Below are 23,295 nucleotides of genomic sequence, written 5' to 3' on the forward strand. Positions count from 1 at the left end.
TTACTAAATATTCAACTTGTCATCTATTTCCTCAACCAAATCTGAAATTACAGACCAAAACTTGTGTTTTTTTTCAATTTCGGGAATTCCCGGGACAAATTAGAAAAAAATCCCGGGATTCGGGAATTCCCGGTTTTGGAAAAATCCCGGGAAATTTGTCCCGAGGAATTCCCGGGATGGACGCACTATTTGTTTGTATGATCATTTAACAACTTAATTCAACTTGACCACTTTCAATACCATAAGCTATGAGAACCGAAACTGAACCGGAAGGAACAAATTCGGTCAAAATTCGTTCAGACAAAACCGACAAAATCGATAGGGTTATCAGATTTTGAATGTCTTGGGGAGCGTTCTTTTATTACGTAACGCAAACAAACATTCTTAGACCTTCTCTCCCCTCCCCCCTCGTAACAAAATTTCCATACAAATTTTATTTTATTTTTTTGTATGGAGCGTAACAGGGCCTTCGCCTCCCCCCCCCCCCCCCCCCGACTCCACCCCAACTGCGTAACGTAATAAAAGAACGCTGCCTTGGACGCGATCGAAATGAATTTTAATATTTTTTGTCTTCTAGAAAGTTGTTGGGCTTGCCAACTTTGTCGAAGATACCAACATTTTATCATTCGCATTCTACGCCTTCCACGACCAAATTTAGAGAAAATATCTGAGAAAACCTTTAAAAATCAGTACAATTTTGAAGGCAGATTCAAATTCAGCAGGCAAAATATACATTTTCAAATGAAGATATCTCTAGTTTAGTGTAAAATTTCCCTAAGATTTTTTCAGCGTTTGTGATGCTTTAGAATGCAACTTGGCGCTTAAAGATTGACCTACTCCTTGTCGAGATATTGAGGTTTTGCATGATTTTAACCTTAAAATGACTGTAACTAAATTGACTTGTCAAAAATAAAAAAAAATTGTTTTTCAGAGCTCTGAAAGTGCCCTGAACATCTCATTTCTCTAAAACTTGACCCAGAATTGCTCGGTGGCTTTTTCTAAATTTGGTCTTAGAACGCGTAGATTGCGATATAAAATTTTGGTATCTTCGACAAAGTTACATGGATTGGCTAGTCGGTTAACTTTTCTAGAATACAAAAAAAATCATAAAAATATTCCTGAAAAGTTAGATTTTTAAACTCACCCTAATCTTGAACCACCCTGATTTTCAACCAAATTAAAAGTTGTCCCTTTCCATTTGCAACAACTCTTCTGAAAACACCAAAGCTCGAAAACTTTTTCGGAAAATCAATATTCCGCTTAATTTTGCGATCTGGATCACTGTGCAGTGTTAGCAATAATTACAAAATTTATTAAATAATGTATATTCGCATTATTTCAAAATTAATAGAGTTTAACACACAACATAAGTTCGATTTTTGTTATTCCATTTCTCTTGTTTGAAGGAAACGTTACGTCATTTATAGCTGGCACCAAATAAAAAAGAGGATTCATTTTGGAAAGTAAAAGCCCAAAAACTGCCGATGCTTTGGCTGATTTAGCACCTTTCCCCACGAGGTTTAAGCCCAAAACGAGGTCAAAGCTGAGAAGACAATCACACACACGTTGTAAGCACGACCTCGGATCCTAAGATATGACTTTTTCGGCCCCCGCCAAACTGCATTCAGGCTGGCCGGTCTCGGCCGTTAATTGGAACACATCGTCCGTGATGCATGTGCTTCCCCACCGAAGACCATAAAACCTACTTACTTTGTAATTCAGCCTGAAAGTGGATTAAAGTGCGATAAAAAATGTTGGCCGGGGTCTGACCTGCTGAGTGGCTACTTAAGCCTTAAAGTTACACTGTCTGTGGCGAAAGCCCCCAAAAAAAAAGGATCAAAATGGAAGCTTAAGGTGGATACAGCTGGCAGGAGGTTCCTCGTCCGGGGACAAAAGTAGGTCAAGTTATGGCAGTTGGTCTCGCGATGGGTGGCTCTTGTCAGCCAGCCTGTTTTGCATATTAAGGTAAAGTGGCTCAATTAGGCCAGACACCGCGGCATTTTGTGCTAATTAATGGCTCAATGCACGTGGCGCGCGGTCCAAATTGATTATTTTTTGCAAAATGATGAACAATGCTGGAGGTGGGAAAAGGGGAGGGCCTGTAAGCACGATGCAGAACAAGTGTCTTAATTTAATGAGGCTTTTTAAGCGATTGAACTACGTTTTTACTGGTGTCTTAGGGGATTTCAACTCTTTTTTTGCTGCAACTATTATTAACGCTATTGTAGTAACAATTAAACTCTTGGTCTTCGATACTATGTTGAATATTGATTTACGTACGCTTTCATCGAATTTACACGCATCTGTCTTCGCGGGATAAAAACTTTATATACTTCAATGGAGGTGAGTGGAAAAGATGGCGGCGGTGTGGAAGTTGTGGATTTCCGTCGCGATTTATCTTGCCGATTTCGAAGTGTTTTTGTAGTGCTACGGTCCGGGAAAGTGCATCTATACAATAATTAAGTGGCAGGCTAACCGATTTTTGTGAAAATTACGCGTGTTTCTGTTTTGAAAGTGGTTTTTGGTCCATTTTAATTTTTTGTTGTCGTGTATCTAAGGAAGAAAAAAGCAGCCAAACGTCATTTCTGGCAGAGAGTTTGCTCTCGGAGAGCGTCTCAGGAAGGAGAGTGTGTGTTCGGTGAAGTGTTTTGGTTTGCCGATGACGCGACTCGACGCTGCTGTGCGGCGGAGAACAGTTCCCGGTTGGCGGGGGAGTCGGAGTGGCCGTCGCTTACTCTCCAAGGGCAAGGGTTCAGGTTCCTGAGTCGGGAGCAGGTGGAGGGTGGAGGGGTGGTGCATTGTGAGAGAAGAGCGGTGACAGCACAAGCTGGTTGCTTGTGTGTGTATTTGTGTGAAGTGCAGATGGATTCTGCTGTTGCTTCATTTTTCGCGAGGTTTTCTGACAGACGTCATTTGAACTTTGAAGTGTAATTTTTGAAAATGGCAAAATCTACACATGCAGACTTTAGATATAACCTGCAGACTTTTTACAAACATTGGGTGAGCTCGTTTTATGGCGAGCTTGGGTTTGTGCGTGGTGGGTAGGGGAAGGAGGGTGGGTGTTGTGAGCGTTAAAAATTGTGTAGTGGATTTGTTCGTGCCCCAGAGAAAAAAATATTGTGAAACTGATTGAGGCAACATGTGAGAGGAGCAGCGGTCAGTAGGTCGGATGGTGAATACACGGAGCAGTAAGGCCGACGACAAACGGATTTGTGCGGTGCTGCAGTCGTCGGGCGGTGTGGTCGGGTTGCACCTGATTTCGATGCTGCGGCGGCGGAGCAGTCTCCAGTCTTCAAGACCCCGGTGAGCTCGTTCCTTGATGACATTTCAAGTGTGTGTGTGTGTGTGTGTGTGTGTGTGTGTGTGTGTGTGTGTGTGTGTGTGTGTGTGTGTGTGTGTGTGTGTGTGTGTGTGTGTGTGTGTGTGTGTGTGTGTGTGTGTGTGTGTGTGTGTGTGTGTGTGTGTGTGTGTGTGTGTGTGTGTGTGTGTGTGTGTGTGTGTGTGTGTGTGTGTGTTGAAGAATGAATCATGAGTGTGAGAGTAAAACCATTTGCGAGTGAGAACTTTTTTTTTCGCGAGTTGATTTTCTCCTTTGCTGGAAATTCTACCCAATTTAGGGTACTTTGTTATTTCTTATTTTTGCAGTACAGGCTGTTTTCATTATATTGATGCCATTCAAAAATGATTTCAAGTCTAATTTAAAAATCTTTCTCATTATAATGTTGAAGTCTGAAAAAAGGTAAATTAGTTTATGTGTGTATGAGAGTGTGAATGAGTTTTTTTTTTGTTCTTTTTTCAGCCCAATAAATATTCAAAACCGCGTAAAATCTCCAGAATCGGTCGATAAATCCAAATCACATCTCATTGAAAATCATCGTTATAGGGTTTTTGTTTTTGAATTTTTTGATTCGATTGTGAGCAGCGGGACCTCGTGGTTACTCTGCAACGTGTTTGACGGAGCCTTTTATTTGATATTTTATTATTTGATATAAGTCCTTCTTTTATCATCGTTGATTAGAAGGCACGCCGCCGGTTTAGTTCGTTTAAGTTATTGCTTAAATTTCATTACAATCGGTTACGTGATTACCTGTTTTTTTTTTTCGTTTATATTCGTTGATCGTAATAGTTTATCCCAGCTGACAGTTTTAGTATTAACTCATCAAACTGTCGATTTTATTAAGAGTAAAGCGTCTTTTATTTACTATTTTTGAAATTTGCTCGCGTTATCTAAATTGTACAAACAGTAAAATATACTGACAAGTCCAGCCCATAGCACTACTGCTCGGTTGGCACGCGTTCGATTAAAACACTTTTTAAATAATCAATTATGTATCTTTCCGCAGCCGGCTGCCTAAGATTTAAAATTTTCAACCGATAAACAAAATGCTCATGGTCACATCACTGCCACTCGTGAATCCTGACCTCATACCCATCTACTAACCCCCTCAAAACTCATGTGATACTTTGTCGGAGAAGCAGTCGATTGGGCGGTCTCTATCACTCAAGTATCGGACTAACATTCCCATCCACTTCCCCGTGACTCTACCACTGGTCGTGGCCGGCGCCGGTATTGATCAGCATGATAGGGGCCTTTGAGAAGTTGCGAAGCGAGGAATGATAGCGCCCACTCATCTTCCACGGCTCGTGGATGTAACTTCTGGAGGTCCTGGTCAATAACGGAGTAGCAACTGCGGGTGGGCACCTATGCTTATGCTTATGCTTATGCTTAAAAACTTTATATACTTCAATAAAGTGAATTAAATATCAAAATGAGTTTATTTATAACTGTGACCCATTTAATATGTACACAGAAAAAAAAATCATGGTAATATCACATCTGGGAAGGGGTACATCTTTTATGTCAGAAAAAAGGTGTAATTTTACCTCTGGAAATGTGTAATTTTACCACTTTTATGGTGTAATGCCACTTTTTTAGTCTAAATTGAGGTAAAATTACATCATAAAAGAGGTAATATTCAACCTTTTAAAATTACAGCTTCCAAATTTACATTATTTTTTCTGTGTATTGTCAAAAGTTTGATTTTAAAAATATTGATCACTTGATAACTGTTTTGCAGTTTTTACTTTTTTTATTCAATTTATGTGGTTTAAAAACTGAGTGTAGGCAGAGTTTGTTTGATGTTATACACAAAGGAAAAAAAACCTTTAAAATAATGTAACGACTGGTACTTTATCAAAACCTCTCTTACAGTATCTCAAAGTAAGAGGATCACCGATCAATGCTACGTACCCACTACGATACAATCGATCGTTGCTGAATTAAAAATATTATGTGAAGAAACACGGGACAAGGCAGGGCCATAACCGTGATCGTACTCGATCGATCCACGGTGAAACCACCAGGCACACTTCATCGAGACGAAGCTGCAGCAGCAGCACAAGTCAAGGCGAAACACGATAAGCTCAAAATATATTTAAGGCTCAATGCGATTACTATCATTATTTATATAGAAAACAATAATTACCTGCCATCAGCCCCACGGACATTGGTGCGAAAATGTGGAGCTTTGAGGGTGGTTAACGGGCTTGGGCTAATAAAAAAAATACAAAAATACAAAAATACAAAAATACAAAAATACAAAAATACAAAAATACAAAAATACAAAAATACAAAAATACAAAAATACAAAAATACAAAAATACAAAAATACAAAAATACAAAAATACAAAAATACAAAAATACAAAAATACAAAAATACAAAAATACAAAAATACAAAAATACAAAAATACAAAAATACAAAAATACAAAAATACAAAAATACAAAAATACAAAAAAAAAATAAATATACCCGCGGGTCCCGCGGTGTAGCGGTAAGCGTGGTTGCCTTTAACCCCCAAAAATACAAACATACAAAACACAAAGATCTCTTAAAATAAGGGGAGCAAAAAAGTTTTTTTTCAAATTGGTTACTTTTGCTGATAAAAACAAGCTTAAATTTTTCAGATTTTTTAAATTTCGGTATTACATATTTTAGTAACCTAACCTGAACAGTTGTTGATAAAAAAGGATTTAATTAATGGAAAAGTGGTTTTTCAATTAAGTTAAATAAATTTTTCGAATAAATTCCCAAATTGCTCCCAGCTAAACTTTCAAAGTAATTCAAAGCTGCACGAAAAAAAAGTCGTTTAAACTGTTGACCACAGTAAACTAATTCAATTTCTACCCAAAAGCAACTCGCCAACACGTCCCAACAATAACGCAATTAATTTAGCTAATTTCCCTCCCAAAAAAACTAGTACCACAGATGTTTACAAGCTCGTATCTTTTTCTTTCGGGGACAGATGAGCACGTCCCGCTAGGCTATTCAGCTGAGCAAAAAAAAAAGTTGAGTTACAACCTGGTGGACACGGGAAAAAATTGCAACTCAAAGGTGGCACGACAAAACAACTCCAATTACAATTTGCAATTACAAATTTTAATCGCCTGTGCACGCATGTTCCATCATGATGCCCGTCCCGACGACCCGTTCTGCTTCCTGGGCCACTGTCCCACGTGACGGGGCACCATAATGCACACGGGGCGACGATGGGGACCACGATGGCAGCAGGAACCCCGGAGGTCGAAGAGCTGACGCATCGTTGAACCGTAACGTACACGCATGGTTCTGTTAGGGGGGCTACATTTAATTATTTTTAACTTATTTGTGGATAATCCTACCTATTAACTTAAATTTACTAACTACGTTAATTTTATCAAATATTGTTTGATTATTATTTTTAGTTTAGTTTCTTGAAGTTTTGAACGACAATTTTGACGACAACCCTAACGCGTCCCAGCAAAGCACTTTCATGTAGTTATTGTACTTGTACGTACTACGTATACACTGCACATATCGGAGCTGCAGTTATGTACAGTACCCACAACCCACAGCCGGTGTCGTCTCTCGGGGGTTCAACAGTTCAGCGGCGCGCAAAGAGTCCGTTGACCAAAAGCTAACGCGCCATCATCGACCGTTCAATAATGTGTGAAGGGCACACACTAACGCACACACATACACTCGGCAAATCGAAACAATCAGACTGCAATTGATTGTCAATAAACTATTGATGTAAAGTTGTGATGCTAGTATATTTTGTTTGGCACCAGTGAAGCGTAAGTTTGAAGGAATATTTAAAAGTGGAATCAATAAAACAAGTTATGACCAACTAAGATTGTTTTGCTTCATACGACAAAGTTGATAAATTATCTTAAGAAAATTTCGTTCTTGAGCAGCCATGTCATATATACAGAAATTATTAAACATTTTACAGAAGTATCCCTCGTTCAACTGGTCTAGATTAGTTGTATGTATTGTATCTTGAGACTGTTGAATTATATTGCAAGTGTGTAGTTTTAATAGTACCTAAGCTACTTTCTATACAACCCTATATAAACTGATGTAAAACTATTGTACTTTTCAGAATTGACAGCTAAAAGCATATATCTGCAAATTCTATTTATTTTAAATTATGTACAGTCCAGACTCGATTATCCGAAGGCCTCGGAAAAATTTCACTTCGGATAATCGAATCACGAAAAAAAAAAATTTCGCTGTCTTATTTTTGATTGTCGAGCTTAAGTATGACCCCTAAACTACGCTAAAGTGATTTACATTTTTTTAATCCAAGATGGCGGCCAATATGGCGATGACAAAATATTGAAAAAATGCATTTTTTTTATTTAATAAGCAATTAACTATTCAAATTTGACTTTGAAACAAGAAAAAGAAAAAAACAAAAAAAATTGTTCGTGATTCGATTATCCGAAGTCCCATACAAACCTTCGGATAATCGAGGCTTCGGATAATCAAGTCTGGACTGTATTTAAGGAAATTTTAAAAAATAAAGAAGTTAAAATCAGCTTTTACAAATGCATAAATTACTATAAAAGTCATGACCAAGCTTGACCATCGCTGGAAATATTTTTTGAAAAGACCAGAAAATTTACTATAAATTTGAAGATTTGGAGATATTAAACATTAGACCAATAGTGAAAAGTTACAGCCTCCGAGGTTTTCTCTACATTTTTGGATATGTTTTAGATGACAATTAATCACAATTAATTCGACAGTATTGACAATTTTACAAATACAAAAAAAAATCATGATATTTGGGAAACAATTAGAAAAATATATTTTGACATTATTTTTAGAGGTTAAATCAAAATGCAATCGAAAGTTACCAAGCTAGACCTCATCTGGAAATATTTTTCGAAAAGATCGGAAATTTTCCTATAAATTTACTTCACAGATATTGAAGATATTATCTTATTAAGATCATCTGCATCACCAAAATAGCGTTGAATTTAGTCAGTCGTCATCGTGAAATATTCCGAACTTTCGAATATAATATAAAATATTTTTTTAAATTTTCAAATTAAATTTAAAGATTGATATAAACAGCAACAAAGCAAATTATGGAATGTTGAAAAGGGTTGGTTGGTTGAATATTACCTCTCTTTAGAGTTATATTACTCAAAAAATGTGTAAAAGTGTGGACCTTGTGAAAAATCATCAGAAACTAATGAAAATTCACCAATATTACTAATTTTTTTGACACAAAATCTGTCACAATTTCCTGATGAATATTACCATCATTTTTTCTGTGCAGTCAAAAACGGGAAAAACATTAACCAATTTTTTGTTATAAAAACCGTGAAGAAAAATCAAGGAATTTCAAGGACAAAATCTGAACGTTTGGAAAGTAAGCGTCGATTTTTCATTATTTTTTTGTTAAAGATGCAATTTTATGCTACTTATTCAGACTTTTTCTTATTGTACACTCTCTTACCTCAATTCTTTTAACATTACCTAATTTATTTCAGTGATTTCTCAGCTAATTATTCATTATTGTCTTCAAATCTTCAAGGAACCGCAATTCCCTAAGCAAGTCAACGTCCTATAAATACAATCCCCACATTTCGCACTTTGCTCCAATTCGCAGTTTATCGATTTAATTTGCAGCTGCAAAATGAACTAGAGGGGGGCGGGGGTAAACCCCAAACCACACAAATCGATGTACACCTCCACCCAAGACACACTTCTTACTGTATAGGCAAACAAGTTTCCTGGCGATGGGTAAACGGGGCCAATTTGCAGCAACAAAAACGGCAAGTCCCGGTTTACTTAGCGTTTCTTCACGCCGTGAAATTGGCACAAAACGAATCCTTTTAAATGTTTGGCGCCAACGGCCCTTTCTGGGCCAAACACAACTTAGCTGGTCGTTGTAACTGAAATCGGATCCTAATGGACAGTTCTAGGCCAACGTGTGAGTTATGCTAACTTAAAGGTAAGTTTTTGTTCTGTCTGCTTAATTTTTTTCATCTTTTTCCAATGGTGACATCAAACTTAGCCAACCGTAAAGCTAAAAGCTGCAAAGCCTCGTGATGCGTGTAACGAGAATCGAATCACTTTCACCTCACACGCGGATCAACCATTTGCGAATGCACTTCACCTGCGTTGTACCCCCCATCAGCATCCCATCTGTCGCGGCCGACGTGCGTGGCATCTGTCTCTGTAGTAACCTTCCGCCTTCCCCTTTACTGCACGTCGGATGCGCTCGGATTAGTGCACCGTCCCAGGGGGTTGAAATTGTCCAATAAAAAATTCAATATTCCAAAATAAAATGCATTTTTGATTTTTTTTTTATAAATTCATTCATGAAAGTTATGTCACATAAATTACGAGGATTCAAGTGCGTTAGTAATTTGTAAAACTACTCTATTCGACGGTAAATTTATACCAATCTTATACCGAGCGAAATTTTCCCACGCATAATGTAACACTTTCATTTCATTTTACCGCATGCAGCAAATCTAGCAGCAGAGCCACAGAAGTTAGGGGAGGCTAAAGATAAAGCTTTTTTTCTATATCAAAACTAACTTTAAATTTGAAAAAAACAGAGACTTTATTTATATTATTGACATTTTCAGCATACAAGATATTTAATAATAAAAATCAGAGAATTGAGCAAAGGCTTACGAGATGGCTCAAAAGTATGTTTGAGCTAAAGGGTTATATTGTGCCAAAATGCAACTCAAGATTAATATTTCAAAATAACTCAAAAACTACGTAATTTGTAAATGCCCTCTGTAATAAATTATTACCAAAATCTATTTTTACAAATTAGCCTACTTCGGCATGATTTAAACTTTTTTATTTGATTGTCTTCCAAAATTACTTATGAATGAGATTAGCCTATTTTTTCTTATAAATTGTTGAGCGAAACCCAAAATAAAACTTCACACAATTATGACCTAATACACAGAAAAAAAAGTTGAATATTGAAAGGTTGAAAATTTGCTTGGTTGAATATTACCTCTTTTTTGTGTAATATTACTTAAAAATGTGTAAAAATGAGAACCTGATGAATATTCACCAAAAACTGATGAAAATTTATCATTTTCAGAGGTAAAATTAACATTTTTTTTGACACAAAATCTGTCATCATTTCCTGATGAATATCACCAAGGTTTTTTTTTTCTATGTATTTAAAAATTGACTTAATTTCAGGCAGGCAGAAAAGTTTGAACAAATCGTGTTGCCAAAAACGGAATGGCACTGTATTTACTTTTTGTAATATCAAAATAAAAAAAAATGTAAAAAAAAATAAATAAATTTATCTAATTGTAAACCTTTTAAAAAGTTATGCTTGAGCTAGTGCTTGAGTTTGTAGGTTTTAGTATAGTGCGTTTTGTAAGAAATTTTCTCAACCTTGCACAAATATTTTTTTTCTTTGCTTTTCTTTCAAGAAATAATTTTATAATGCAAAAAATAATAAATCCAAAATGTATACCCAAAAGTGTAACTTGAGAACGGTACAACATATTTAAAAAAAATGTTGAAGAACTTTTCATATGCAAATTTGTTATGGTTTTAAAAAAAAAATAATTTGTCCGTTTTTTTCAAAATTAAAAAAAAATATTTTTCAAATATCGTATCTCCAGAACTAGATTTTCCATCATGCACTATGGCTTAAGTGTCTAAAACATAAAAAAAATCGAATATTCAAAATACGTATTTGGGAATTCGACTTTTATTCACAATGTAAAATAAAAAACCGGATTTTTTTCGGTGTGCAGTCCAGACTCGATTATCCGAGACGTTGGAAAAATTTCACTTTGGATAATCGAATCACGAAAACATTTTTTTTTTGTTGTTGACATTTATTGGATTAAATATTTTTTTAGTCATGTTTCGGTTATCCCAAGTCCCATACAAACCTTCGAAAATTTTGGATTATCAAGACTTTGGATAATCGAGCAAAATTTCAGACCTAGTGGACAATTGTTTTGATTTTTTTTATGCTTTTCAGTTCAAGTCCAAACTCGATTCGAAGGATTTTGGATAATCGAATCTCGAACAAAACATTTTTTTTCGTATTTTACTTTTATCATTAAAAATCGAGTTTTGCGACCCAATTTTAGTCTAATTTAAATATTGCCTATTATATAACAATATGTATTTTTTTTTTAAATTTGTCATTACTGCCATATTGGCTGCCAGCTCGGATTTGAAAATTTTAAAGAAGTTTAGAGGTCTTACTAAAGCCTGACAATCAAAAATAAGACAAATATTTTTTCTATGATTAACGACATAACGAATTCCGATTGAAATTTGGCCATATTAAGGAACTTACTCCGGGGCTATTTTTACCGAAATGACCATACCTCAGTGGATTTTCAACGGATTTTTGTGCTCCAGGTGACTTTCGACTGGTAATAAGTAGTACTTTCAAGAAAAAAAACATTTTACATGCACCCAGTTGCTTTCCAATTATTAGTTTTAAAAATATTTTTCGCGAAAAATAAACTTTTTGTCGGACTGTACATTGGTATTTTATGAAAATTAAAAATGTTTTCAATGTTTTCAAAGGAGTTCAAATATAATTATAAACGCAGGAAATGCATTTCAACTTATTTTAAGTTGATTAAACATTAATTTTCATTAAAATGTTTAAGTTCTTAAAAAAAAAATTGCCACCTGATTATTCTGGCCGATTTTGGGGGGCATAATCTTTGAAAAATATATGCAACGGCCTTAAAAGTTAAAAATAATGTTTAAAAAATTGATCTGGGTGTTTCTTAAAGGACCAATTTGATCTATATTCAAAAAAAAACTATTTTTAACTGCAACGGAATAACAGAAAATTCTAAAATTGCCCCAAATGCCTCCACTCTCCCTACATTTGTGCGTGCTTCGCGAAAGTTGCCCGCGCTTTTTCCTCTCCTGCTCCCGACTCTCGGCAATCTTTTCTTCGCCAGTTCCTGAACCTCAATCCATATGCATTACACTGACTGCTCTTAGTGTGCCAGTGTGTATAAGTTTCAAGAAGAGATTGTTTCCGATTTGCCGCGGCTCGCATTTTGCAGATGGCGGTTTTATGTTTTCCGGCATTATTGGCTTCCTTGTGCCATCCACGTTCTTCCTTCTTTCTTTTCTCTCTTCAAATGAATGATGGTGAAAGTTTTTTTTTTCGTTTTTTTTTCTTTCCATTTGCAAAACGGGGGTGGCCAATTGAAAGGATTGCGGATTTGTGCGATTGCTGCGCCGGTTTCGGTTTTGTGACACTTTGATTGGTGTGTGTGTGCTACTTTCGCGTTTCCTGCCCCAAAGAGGTCCGTTTTCATCATGTGGGAATCCTTTCGATCGATAGCTGACCAACGTTGGCAGAGCAGGATACACCACATGACCGTTGGGCCCAAACCAGCGGGACAGTTTGACTTCGATTATGAAACTGCGTGGGGTCAGTAGGACTGCTTTTGAATTGGATAAAGCAGAAATCTTTTTTTAAAACTTTTATATTTTTTATTGGAAAGTTTACAGATTCTGAAAGTACGTTAAATATGCTATAAGAATCAACTTTAGGTTTGGGATTTGAAGTGTTGGTTTCTGTTCTACGAGCGAATATGTAGAGTGACGTTACAACTATGGCGTATTTTGTTTTTTTCGATATTGACCAATTTCTATCTAGTCAGTTGCATTCGACGGGAAGTTCGATTGCAGATTCAATTTTACATAAAAAATTAGGTTATTTTTTTGTGTACGATTTCGATTTTTTCCAAAAGTCACTAAAAAAATACAAAAAAAATAAAATAAAAAAATGAATAAATTACAAGCCATGGAATCAACATTTGAAAGAAAAAAGTGTATTAAAATGCATTTTACACTTACTTTGCAATCATTAGTTTTCAAAATATATATATATAAGAAAAACTTGTTGCGGTGCTGTACATGAGATTTCCTCAAAAATTACATAAACATAAACTTTTAAAAATATTTACAACGGCCTTATGTGAAAAAAAAAAAACATTTTTAAATGTCAAAAATAAGTGTTTTTGGCTTTATTAACAAGTTCTGCTTGAATATAAAATTCCGATTTTTTTTTCGAAAAAGCGAACAATAATAAACGGTAACATTTCAATAGGCATCATGTACATTTTGACACTTTCTGAGTTATTGCTTATTCTGAAAGTACTCCTAATAAGCTACCTCTCCACCAAAAATGAGCAAAAATTACTTCAGTAAAGTCTGTTTAATCATGATTTTAAATAAAGTAACATAAACAAAATCTCTGCCATCAGCAGTCCCTGTTTATATAGCCCTGTCAACCTGTCAAACAAAAGACTACATGAACCTCGTGACGAAAAAAAAGCAACATAAACAAAGCGCCATGTACATTCGGCGAAGAAAAACGAATCATAACAAAGCGTCCCCCTCAATGACAGCAGGGTGATATAGACGTTCGTTATTTCAAAAGAAGTTATGTTTGTTTTTCTCAAATAAAATTACGGAAATAATGTTTTATTGAATTTGGATGATCAAGTATCAATAAAAGCAACGTTTTTCATCGTTTGTTATCATTAGAACATCTTATTTTGCTTTTATATTAAAATGGGAATTGAAAATGGATGCTCAACATTCAAATTCGTTTTTCTCAAAACGCATGGTTTGTACATGATGCTTTTTGAAATGTTGGCGTCGAATTATCAAAACACGAGGGCAGATTGGCCAACACTGAAAAAACTTATTATTGTGATTTCGGAAATAAATCGAAATATTTATTCCTGTTATAATCTTTACATGACAGAACTCAGCAACTAAAGATCGTATTAACAAAGTTCAAAAAAAGTTAAATGAAGCGAATTTTCTGAACTTTTCAAATTCATAATTTCAAAAATGGGCAATAACGTCATGATTCGAAATCCGGACACTTAGTACCATATTATTTTTGTTATAGCTGGCAAAAAATCATGTAATAAGTAGGAAATGTAGAAATATCATCAGGATTTATTATAAACAGTCAGTTTTAAGAGAATGCATGCAAAATATGTATTTTCTAACAATTTTTAATCAGAATTTGAAAATTAAAATGACTTGTTGTGCTTCGAATCCCGGACACTGTTAAAAGCTGATTCGAAATCCGGACACTTTTGCTTCGAATTCCGGACACTCGATTTTGCTTATGAATCGCACAAATTTGGACTGAAATGTTAGTGAATGGCATTTTTTAGGTCTCATATAAGCTGTTAACATCAAAACAATCGATAGTTTATATAAAAATTTGATAGAATTCAAGGAAATCAAAAACATAAATTTCTGCTTTGCCTTCCCGTTGCTTCGGACGCCTATGAAATATTTCCGTTGAAATGTTTCGCATTTTTGGTAAACTTATAATTTTATTTTATTTAATTGTTTTGGCATTAACTACAACGTCCAAACTAATTTGGAATGGAAGTTGATGTTAGAATTCATCAAATAACACAGTTTTGACATTCATAATGCGAACTTATACCCAAATAATTGATAAAACAAGTTGAAGTGTCCGGGTTTCGAAGCGTCCGGGAATTCGAATCATGACGTTATTAATGAAGAAAACAGCGATTTTTTTTTCTTCAAAAAAGTTGAGCTATTTTTAGCTTTAACTTGGAATAGGTGCATTTTATCAAAATTTCACTCAAGTACTTTTTGATTGCAAATTAAATTTTACACAAAGAAATTTTTTTATATTTTTCATGAAAAACAATTTTAAATGCTTTTTAGAGTACACAGAAAGCACTCCATAATGTTCGACCAGATTAAAAAAATAAAAATTAAAGAAACGACGTTTTGAAATTAAAAACTTTTTTATAAGCCACGCGTAAAAACAATAACAAACATGTTTTGTTTGGTTGACCATTCTGTGCATTGTCCTGAAGTTTGGTTGCCGGAGTCCCGAGTTATAATTACACATCTGGAGTTTTTTTTTAAAAGGTCCTATAAACAAAATTTTCAATTTGTGCTTTTTAAGTGTTTTTGAATACCCCTGACTCATGGCGGTTCTAATAACACCCAAAAAGCAAAAAAAAAATTGTTTTTAGGACCTTTTCAAATAAAACTCCAGACATGTTTACGCTAGTCGGGCTTGTACGTGTGTCAAACGCATTCTGACTAAAATCCCTTTGGCCAGTTGTCGCACTTACAGGAATTTGCAGGGTGTGTCATATAAAGATTATAAAGAGAGACAACAGTGCAAAACAAAACAATAGCTCATTTTTAATTGTGCTATTTATATTTATTAATAGCCAAAAACTCTTTATGAAAGCTGTAATTCATGATCAAAGTTTTGATAAGCCGATAATGGAAATGAGCCGAGAAAGGGTAATTTCCCCTATCTATAAACCAAGTCTTTGTGGTTTCTTTTTGAGAACAGTACTTGCGGTCATGCTTGTGGTCACTGCTTCATCAAGGCAGTCATCGATTACTAAACACATTTTGCAAAACTTTTTGAATGTAAAACTCCCAGCTTTATTCTCAATTACGATTCTTTCAACAAATCAACCATACCGTAATCAGATGTCTTACCGATCCGTTCCACCATTGTTGTCGGTAAAACATCGCTTCAGCAGCGTGTTGGCGTACTCAATTTGCTCCTAAAAAAAATACCAAAATTAGTTTACTTAAACCAAATGCTTTGCCCTTCAAAGCCCTACCAAACACTCCTCCTTCCCATCGTTCAGCTTCAGAATCGACTCCAGCTTCGACCTCAAGCTCAAACCGGCCGCCTGGCAGCGTCGAATCGCGTCCTGGCTCTCGGTCAGCACCGTCAGCGTGGACAGCGCCGTCTCCAGCTTGGGCTCGAACTCCTTCGAGGGCCGAATCGAAGCCACCACCCTTTCCACAGCATTCAGCTTGATAAACTCATCCCGAACGGCGGCAAATTCCGTGCAGAGGGCCGACATCAGGAAGGACGATTTGATGCGGAGCTTTTCGTTGTCCGTTTGGATGCAGCCGAGGATGCACTCGAGGCCACCCATGTCGATGAACGCGGCCAGGCACGGTTCAAACTGCCGAACCATGCAGGAAATGGCGTGCATCGCTTGGCTGGCCACCGGAGCTTCGTCCGAGAGCAGTTCCACGAGGCGGGGCAGGACGTCCGCTTCGAGCAGGTGCTGTTGGCAGGTGGGATTGTTCTGGGCCAGCTCGCCAACCAGCCGGAGCGTTCCCGTTCGCACGTCGACGTTTTCCGAGTTTAGTCCGGGCTTTATGATGACGAACCCTCCCACTTTGAAGAAATCGTTGGCCGCGTCAATGTCCTCCACGTAATCGATTATAACATCGATCGCTTCCGCTTTGTCGTCCTCCTCGGTGGCGGGATCCATCAGGGTTTTCATCGCTTTTTCGATTTCCTGGACCACATCGACGGTGAGCGTTTTGAGGGCTTCCTCCAGGAAGCGACGCCGATCTTCGTCCATTTGGGGCAGCTGGCCGGCAGCAGGGGCGTCCTCGGCCGCCGTGGCCTCCATAGCAAATTTGAGCAGACCCTGGAAAGTGGAATTCAACGTTAATTTCCGGGTTCTTAAAGATTTTTGATTTTCTAGTCTTACCTGCATGTTTCGGGGTTGTCTCGGTTGATCCGGATTGTCTCCTCCACTTGCCATTCTGATCTACACGATTTAACTTATAGATTTGCACGAAATTCACGATAATTTCACAGTAAATTTTAGCACGTTTCCTTCTCGAGACGTTCTTGTAGAATGATGCAAATTTGACAGCTGACTGAGCAATCGAACCAAAACAAGCATGTTGGGTGCTCTCTCTCCTGCGTCCAGAACTCTCTCGAAAGTTCTGGTTGAGAGAGCGCGAATTGCAGTGCTGCCAGTACAGTTAGTGGTGAGTTTCTGATGCATCGTGACGGACGGAATTTAAGAATAGGGTCCTAATTTAAGCGGTGTATGCACATCGGAAGGAACCGGTCAAGAAAAATTTCAAATGGGCAGCAGCGGCAGCGAAAGCAAGCCAGATAGGGTGAAGAAAAGCCCCAAGAAAACGCTCCCTCTCCTTTGTTCTGCTGTTCGTATAGCTGTTTCTTGACCCCTTTCCTTCCGATCTCCATACTGCCCATAATTGAAAATTCGGCTATTATGCCAAATCAAGTATTCCGAGAAAAACGCGTTTTAGTGTTTGTCACAAAATCTCCGTCAAGGCAATTTCCCATAAGAGTGGCATATTAGCCGTTTGGTTTTTCGCATCGGCAGCCAAGTCTAAGCACTATTTCATTAAAATTCAAGTTGCAGAAGATGCGTTGGAACATCCTCTACCACCTGGTGCTAATATCTCGTTTTTGCCAAAAGTGGATATTAGCCGTTTTTTCATTGGTGGGCAGCATACTAGCCTTTAGAAAAAAAAAGCCCTATGAAAATTTTATGAACAACGACCGAGACAACGACTAAAAACCATTTCTGATCAATTTTTTCCTTAAATTCTTAAATTCTTGAATTCTTAAATTCTTAAATTCTTAAATTCTTAAATTCTTAAATTCTTAAATTCTTAAATTCTTAAATTCTTAAATTCTTAAATTCTTAAATTCTTAAATTCTTAAATTCTTAAATTCTTAAATTCTTAAATTCTTAAATTCTTAAATTCTTAAATTCTTAAATTCTTAAATTCTTACATTCTTAAATTCTTAAATTCTTAAATTAAGCCCCAAAATTAAGAATTAAACAATTTAAATCTGCAAAACGTTTCTTGATCACGTTCCTTCCGAGCTCCGTACTCAGCATGAAAAAAACTGATTGTATGGGAGCGTTCTTTTATTACGTAACGCGAAAAATCGGACTTTTAGACCCCCTCCCCCCCCCCCTCGTAACAAAATTTCCATACAAATTTTAAAAAATTTGTATGGAGCGTAACACGGCCTCCGACCCCCCCTCCCCCCCTACTGCGTTACGTAATAAAAGAACGCTCCCTATTCCCTTTCCAAATGTTGTTTCAGGCCTGAGTGGTGGTGAATATATTTGACATTTCGCCAAATTTGTTTTGATCTACCTTTCTGAATACAAAACGGATTGCAACGATGGACGGTAAGATTTTCTAAAACTTTCGCAATATCTTTCAATAAATCCCATTTAAATCCCCAGAAAACAACGACACCAGCTTGCTGGTCATAGTGCTGGACACGAACCCGTCGCAGCGCATAATCCGCGAGAACCCGCACCACCTGACGCAATGTCTGGACTCGATAGTGGGTTTCGCGAACGCCCACCTCATGCAGAAGGCCCACAACAAACTGGCCGTGCTGGCGTGCCACCACCATGCGACCGAGTTCCTGTACCCGAACCCGGGCAAACCGCTGGACATTCGTCAGGTCGATGGGCAGTACGAGCAGTTTACGCTGGTGGAGAAAACCATCAAGCAGAAGCTGGCCCGGATGATTAACGAGGCGCCGAGGTTGGCCGCTCCGACGGAATCGCTGCTGGCCGGCAGTATGGCCATGGCCCTTTGCTACATCGCTAGGGTAGGTTACGCGATTGAGGGAAGGTTGGTTGATTTGGTTGCTGAATGTTTGTAATTTTGCAGATAAACCGAAACAAACCGGCTGGAGTGAAAATCAACTCCCGGATCCTAGTGGTCACCGGAAGCAACGAGTGCGCCTCGCAGTACATGACCTACATGAACGTGTTCTTCACCGCCCAAAAGCAGAACGTCACGCTGGACGTGTGCGCGCTGGACAAACCGCTCAGTCTTCTGCAGCAGGGCTGCGACATCACCGGCGGACAATACCTGAAGCTGCCCCAACTGGACGGATTTCTGCAGTATTTGCTGTGGGTATTCCTGCCGGATCCACAGATGCGTTGCAAACTGGTGCTGCCTCCACCGGTAAAAGTGGACTACCGAGCGGCCTGTTTCTGCCACCGCGAACTCATCGACATCGGTTACGTCTGCTCGGTTTGTCTGTCCATCTTTTGCAAGTTTAGCCCGATCTGTACAACCTGCCAGTGAGTATTTTTGTAGCTGTGAATCGTTTCAAAAATTGATTTTCTTTCTTTCCAGCACCGTCTTCAAGGCACCCGCGCCCATTGCGGCCAAACCGAAAAAGAAAAAGATGAAAACCTAAATGTGATAAATTTTTCATGTTACTTTATTTCTACTTTCACTAAAATAAACATTTCTAAAACAACTCGCAATCTTATCTAATTATTTCGCACCAGTTTGCAAAAGTACATCGGACCAAAGTTGACGGGCAGGAACGGAAGCACCAGCTGGCCGTACTTGAGCGTGTTTGGGTACGCAAACTTGTACATGTCCGAGAAGGGTTGCATCACCTGGCTCAGGTCTCTGGATAGTATAAATAAATTGGCAAATATTCAAGACTTTCGAATTATGTCATTTTTTAAGGCATTATTTCTGCTTGAATGTTCTCAAAAAATGTCAAAATTTTCATTTATAAGAAAAATACTCTCTCTCTCTCTCTCTCTCTCTCTCTCTCTCTCTTTCTTTGCTAACGGAGCACTTTATTAAATAATGTGTATCCAAAATCCAAAGATTCAAAAAGTATTTTTGAAGTTATGTTTGAATTTCTTTAGATTTTTTTCTAAAGTGAATTTTCTGATCGATTTGGTGTCTTCGACAAACTTAGCCGTATAGCTTATCAATTCTAAGAAAAATAGTTACACTGTAAAAAAATACCTACATTTTTAGTTCGACTTTTCACACAAAAAATGGATTGCAAGAGTTTTTTTGAATAGGTCCTGTAAACATATGAAATAAAATAGCATATAGGACCTTTTTTTTTTAAAAAAAAAGCTCTAGATTGTTTCTTCGCGCGGTGCTTCTTTTCAACATGTTGTGATTGAAAAACCAAATAATTTTGATTTGCTTATTTTGAATGAGACTAAAAATTACAACCGTTTAAAAAAAAACTGTATTCGATATCAAAATATTGAATATCAAAAATTTAAAAGGAAGGACGTATTTTTATTTGTTTACTAAGTAATACAGAGGGAAAACCCTTTTTTGGCAAAAAAAAAACACAAATTCAGAAATTTACAAAAATTTACTTCAAAATATAAAAATATTTAAAACTAAAAAAACAGAATTTAGAAATTTCAAAAACTTAAAAATTCAAAGAAAAAACCAATATTCATAAATATTAAAAATTAAAAATTTTAAGATTTTAAACTGTAAACTTTATTAGTTCTACAGTTTTCAAATTTTAAAAATACTGCTATACGAAAATTCAAAAATTATAAAAAAAAATTAATACTTTTTTTATTTAGGGACTATCCATAAACCACCATTTTATCACTTTTATGGCATTCATGTCATAAATTCATGAATTCAGAAAACCAAAAACTCAAGAATCTCAACATTCAAACATGTTCAAACTCAAATCCCATTTTCAAATTCCCGACTTTTTTTCGTCCTTTCCAGAAACTCATATAATAGGCATTTCCTATCTAAAGAATGATTTCAAACCAAAATCTCTTTATAAAGTCAACATTTACCATCGCAAAAAAATCAAGCTTTTGACGATTTTTGTAAATACGGAAACCTAACAACAAATTCCTTAAAAAAAAAATACTTCAAAAATGAAAGCACACATTATTTTGATTTAGAGTAGAAAAATAAACAATTAGTCTTTGAAAAATAACCTAAGTTGGCAAAAGTTTCAACAGTTAATGGCAAAAGATTAAAGATAACGGAGTTTAAAATTGCATTCTTATTTTAATTTTATTTTAAATCAAAGAACGCTTTATAAAAATCACTGTTATTACTCTTAAAATTTTGTAAAAAAAATGTTTTTATCAAGTTCCCTTTTAATTTTTGTCAATTTTCAGTTACCGAACAACTACTGTATATGAAAATTCAAAAATCTATATCTTTTGAAGGATTTTTTTGATCGATTTTGTGTCTTCGGCAAAGTTGTAGGTTTGGATAAGGACCACACTAAAAAAATGGTACACGGTAAAAAAAATGGTGATTTTTTATTTAACTTTTTGTCACTAAAACTTGATTTGCAAAAAAAAAACAATATTTTAATTTTTAAAATTTTTTGATTTGTTTTTTAGGGGACATCAAATGCCAAATTTTCAGAAATTTCCAGATTGTGCAAAAAATCTCTGACCGAGTTATGAATTTTTGAAAAGTTGGCATTTGATGTCCCCTAAAACATATCAATAAATAAGAAAAATAGTATTTTATTGCAAATCAAGTTTCAGTGACAAAAAGTGATTTTAAAAATCACCAATATTTGTTTTACCGTGTATCATATTTTTTCATACCTACAACTTTGTCGAAGACACCAAATCGATTAAAAAAATTCCTTCAAAAGATACAGATTTTTGAATTTTTATCATTTTTGTATGGACAGCTGCCAAATTTGTATGGAAAATTATATGGACAAACTAATGATGCAAAATGGCTTCTTTCGGCATACCGAAGGCAACAAAAAAGTTTCAGCCGGTAGGTAGAATTGCTCAACTACCTAACTTCAATCCATTCCACTCACCTCACCGTCACCGTCATCCCGGTGTCATTAAACACGTTGCTCAGCGCCATGTGGACCACACCGTCATTCTGCACCGGACTCAGACTGCACGTCGAGTAAACCAACGACCCTCCCGGCCTCAACAGCCGCAAACAATTCGCCAAGAGCCCCGCCTGCAACTCGGGCAGCCTCAGCCGCTCCTTCACACGACTCGACTTGAAAATATTGTTGTCATTCTCCATGACCGAGTGCCGATCCGTGGTGCACGGAACGTCCACCAGGATCCGGTCGTACATGTCGTACTCGGTGAGATTGCGAGCGTCTCCGTGCGTGATGAAGCACCGTTTTTGCTTCCAGTTTTCACTAAAGTCGTACAGGTAGCTGCCCATGAGCTTTCGGATGCGATTCACGCGACTTTCCTGGACGTCGTTGCAAACGAGCGTTCCTGGGCGGAGGGTTTGTAGGAGGAGCAGGGACTTGCCGCCTGGAGCGGCGCAGGCGTCCAGGACGCGGTCACCCGGTTGGACGTCTAGGGCTAGGGCTGGGAGGATTGAGGCTCCGTCCAGGAGGAAATGGGACAGAACTCCGGTTGAGCAGTTTCGAGGTGGACGGAAGTCGGAACAGTTGCCGCGCTCGTAGGTGTAAATGTCTAAGTTTTGGGGGATTTCGAAACTGTTTTCCATCTCGATCGTGACGGGAAAGTCGGCGCTGTTGCTGTAGTATTTATAGTGGTCCGATTCCGGAACGTAATCTTCCATTCCCTTCAGCTTCGTTGCCGGAATAAATTCGTGAAGCGCGGACGTTCCAAAATCTGGATCGATTATTCGCTGAAAGTCCATCTCCTTATCGTCTTGCAACGTTTTGCTAAGAGATTTTTTGAAATCCACAGCTCCTTCCTCCTTCGCTTCAACCTCTTCCCTAGTCCCAACTTCCGGCACGTCCTCCTTGTACAACCGCTCCATCTCCTGCCGCTCTCGGTTCTCCGCAAACGCCTCAATCCGCTGGTCCATCTTGAAAATCTTATCCCCACCCGCCCGCTCTTCAAACCGCCCACTCAACGAGCGCTTCTTGGCCGCGTAAATCTCCCGCAAATTAATCGCTCCGTCCGCCTCCAGCTCGGCCACGGTCCGCTCGCAGTCGCCAAACTGATTCACCAAAGCCATGTACTTGTGCTCGCTCAGCAGCGCCACCCGGATGCTCTTCCACCGGTTGCCGTACACCTGGCCGTAAAAGTCGTCAAAGTTCTCCAGCGCCCGATCCCGGGCGAACTGCTTCTTCTGCACTTGGGACTAAATCGAGAAAAAGACTACTTTTTGAACGATTCTAAAACATTTTTTTTAGCAACTTACCCAGTGGGACTTGCTGTGTTTGGCTCGTCGCAGGAGCAAGCTCACTTTCCGAATCTGGAGCAGCATTTTGAGTCCGAAAATCTACCGGAACACCGACGAGAAAGCCGGTCCACTTGCGTCAGATTTCTGTTTATCAACACACGTGCGCTGCTCACGAAGTGAGCGAGCAAAACAGAATCGAGTGTGGTGAGTTTTGAA

At 37.5% G+C, this 23,295-nt stretch overlaps 3 protein-coding genes across 3 annotated transcripts; 1 reads left to right on the forward strand and 2 right to left on the reverse strand.

The window, feature by feature from the left end:
- Positions 1-15,762: 15,762 nt before the first annotated feature.
- LOC120420516 (hsp70-binding protein 1) lies at positions 15,763-17,024 on the reverse strand. Its single transcript, XM_039583581.2, has 3 exons — positions 16,866-17,024; positions 15,972-16,802; positions 15,763-15,911 (listed from the first exon to the last, which is right to left on the reverse strand). The coding sequence occupies exons 1-3, from the start codon at positions 16,917-16,919 to the stop codon at positions 15,840-15,842; spliced, it is 957 nt and encodes a 318-aa protein (XP_039439515.1). The 5' UTR covers positions 16,920-17,024; the 3' UTR covers positions 15,763-15,839.
- Positions 17,025-18,227: 1,203 nt separating this feature from the next.
- Positions 18,228-19,445, forward strand: LOC120420151 (general transcription factor IIH subunit 3). Its single transcript, XM_039583117.1, has 4 exons — positions 18,228-18,341; positions 18,399-18,775; positions 18,838-19,256; positions 19,312-19,445. Exons 1-4 carry the CDS (start codon positions 18,335-18,337, stop codon positions 19,373-19,375), a joined length of 867 nt encoding a protein of 288 aa, XP_039439051.1. The 5' UTR covers positions 18,228-18,334; the 3' UTR covers positions 19,376-19,445.
- On the reverse strand, positions 19,377-23,256 carry LOC120420145 (5-methylcytosine rRNA methyltransferase NSUN4). Its single transcript, XM_039583107.2, has 3 exons — positions 23,098-23,256; positions 21,770-23,037; positions 19,377-19,596 (listed from the first exon to the last, which is right to left on the reverse strand). The coding sequence occupies exons 1-3, from the start codon at positions 23,161-23,163 to the stop codon at positions 19,452-19,454; spliced, it is 1,479 nt and encodes a 492-aa protein (XP_039439041.1). The 5' UTR covers positions 23,164-23,256; the 3' UTR covers positions 19,377-19,451.
- Between the last annotated feature and the right edge of the window lie 39 nt (positions 23,257-23,295).

This window comes from Culex pipiens, chromosome 2, assembly GCF_016801865.2.
Source record: "Culex pipiens pallens isolate TS chromosome 2, TS_CPP_V2, whole genome shotgun sequence".
Classification (NCBI taxonomy): Eukaryota; Metazoa; Arthropoda; class Insecta; order Diptera; family Culicidae; genus Culex; species Culex pipiens.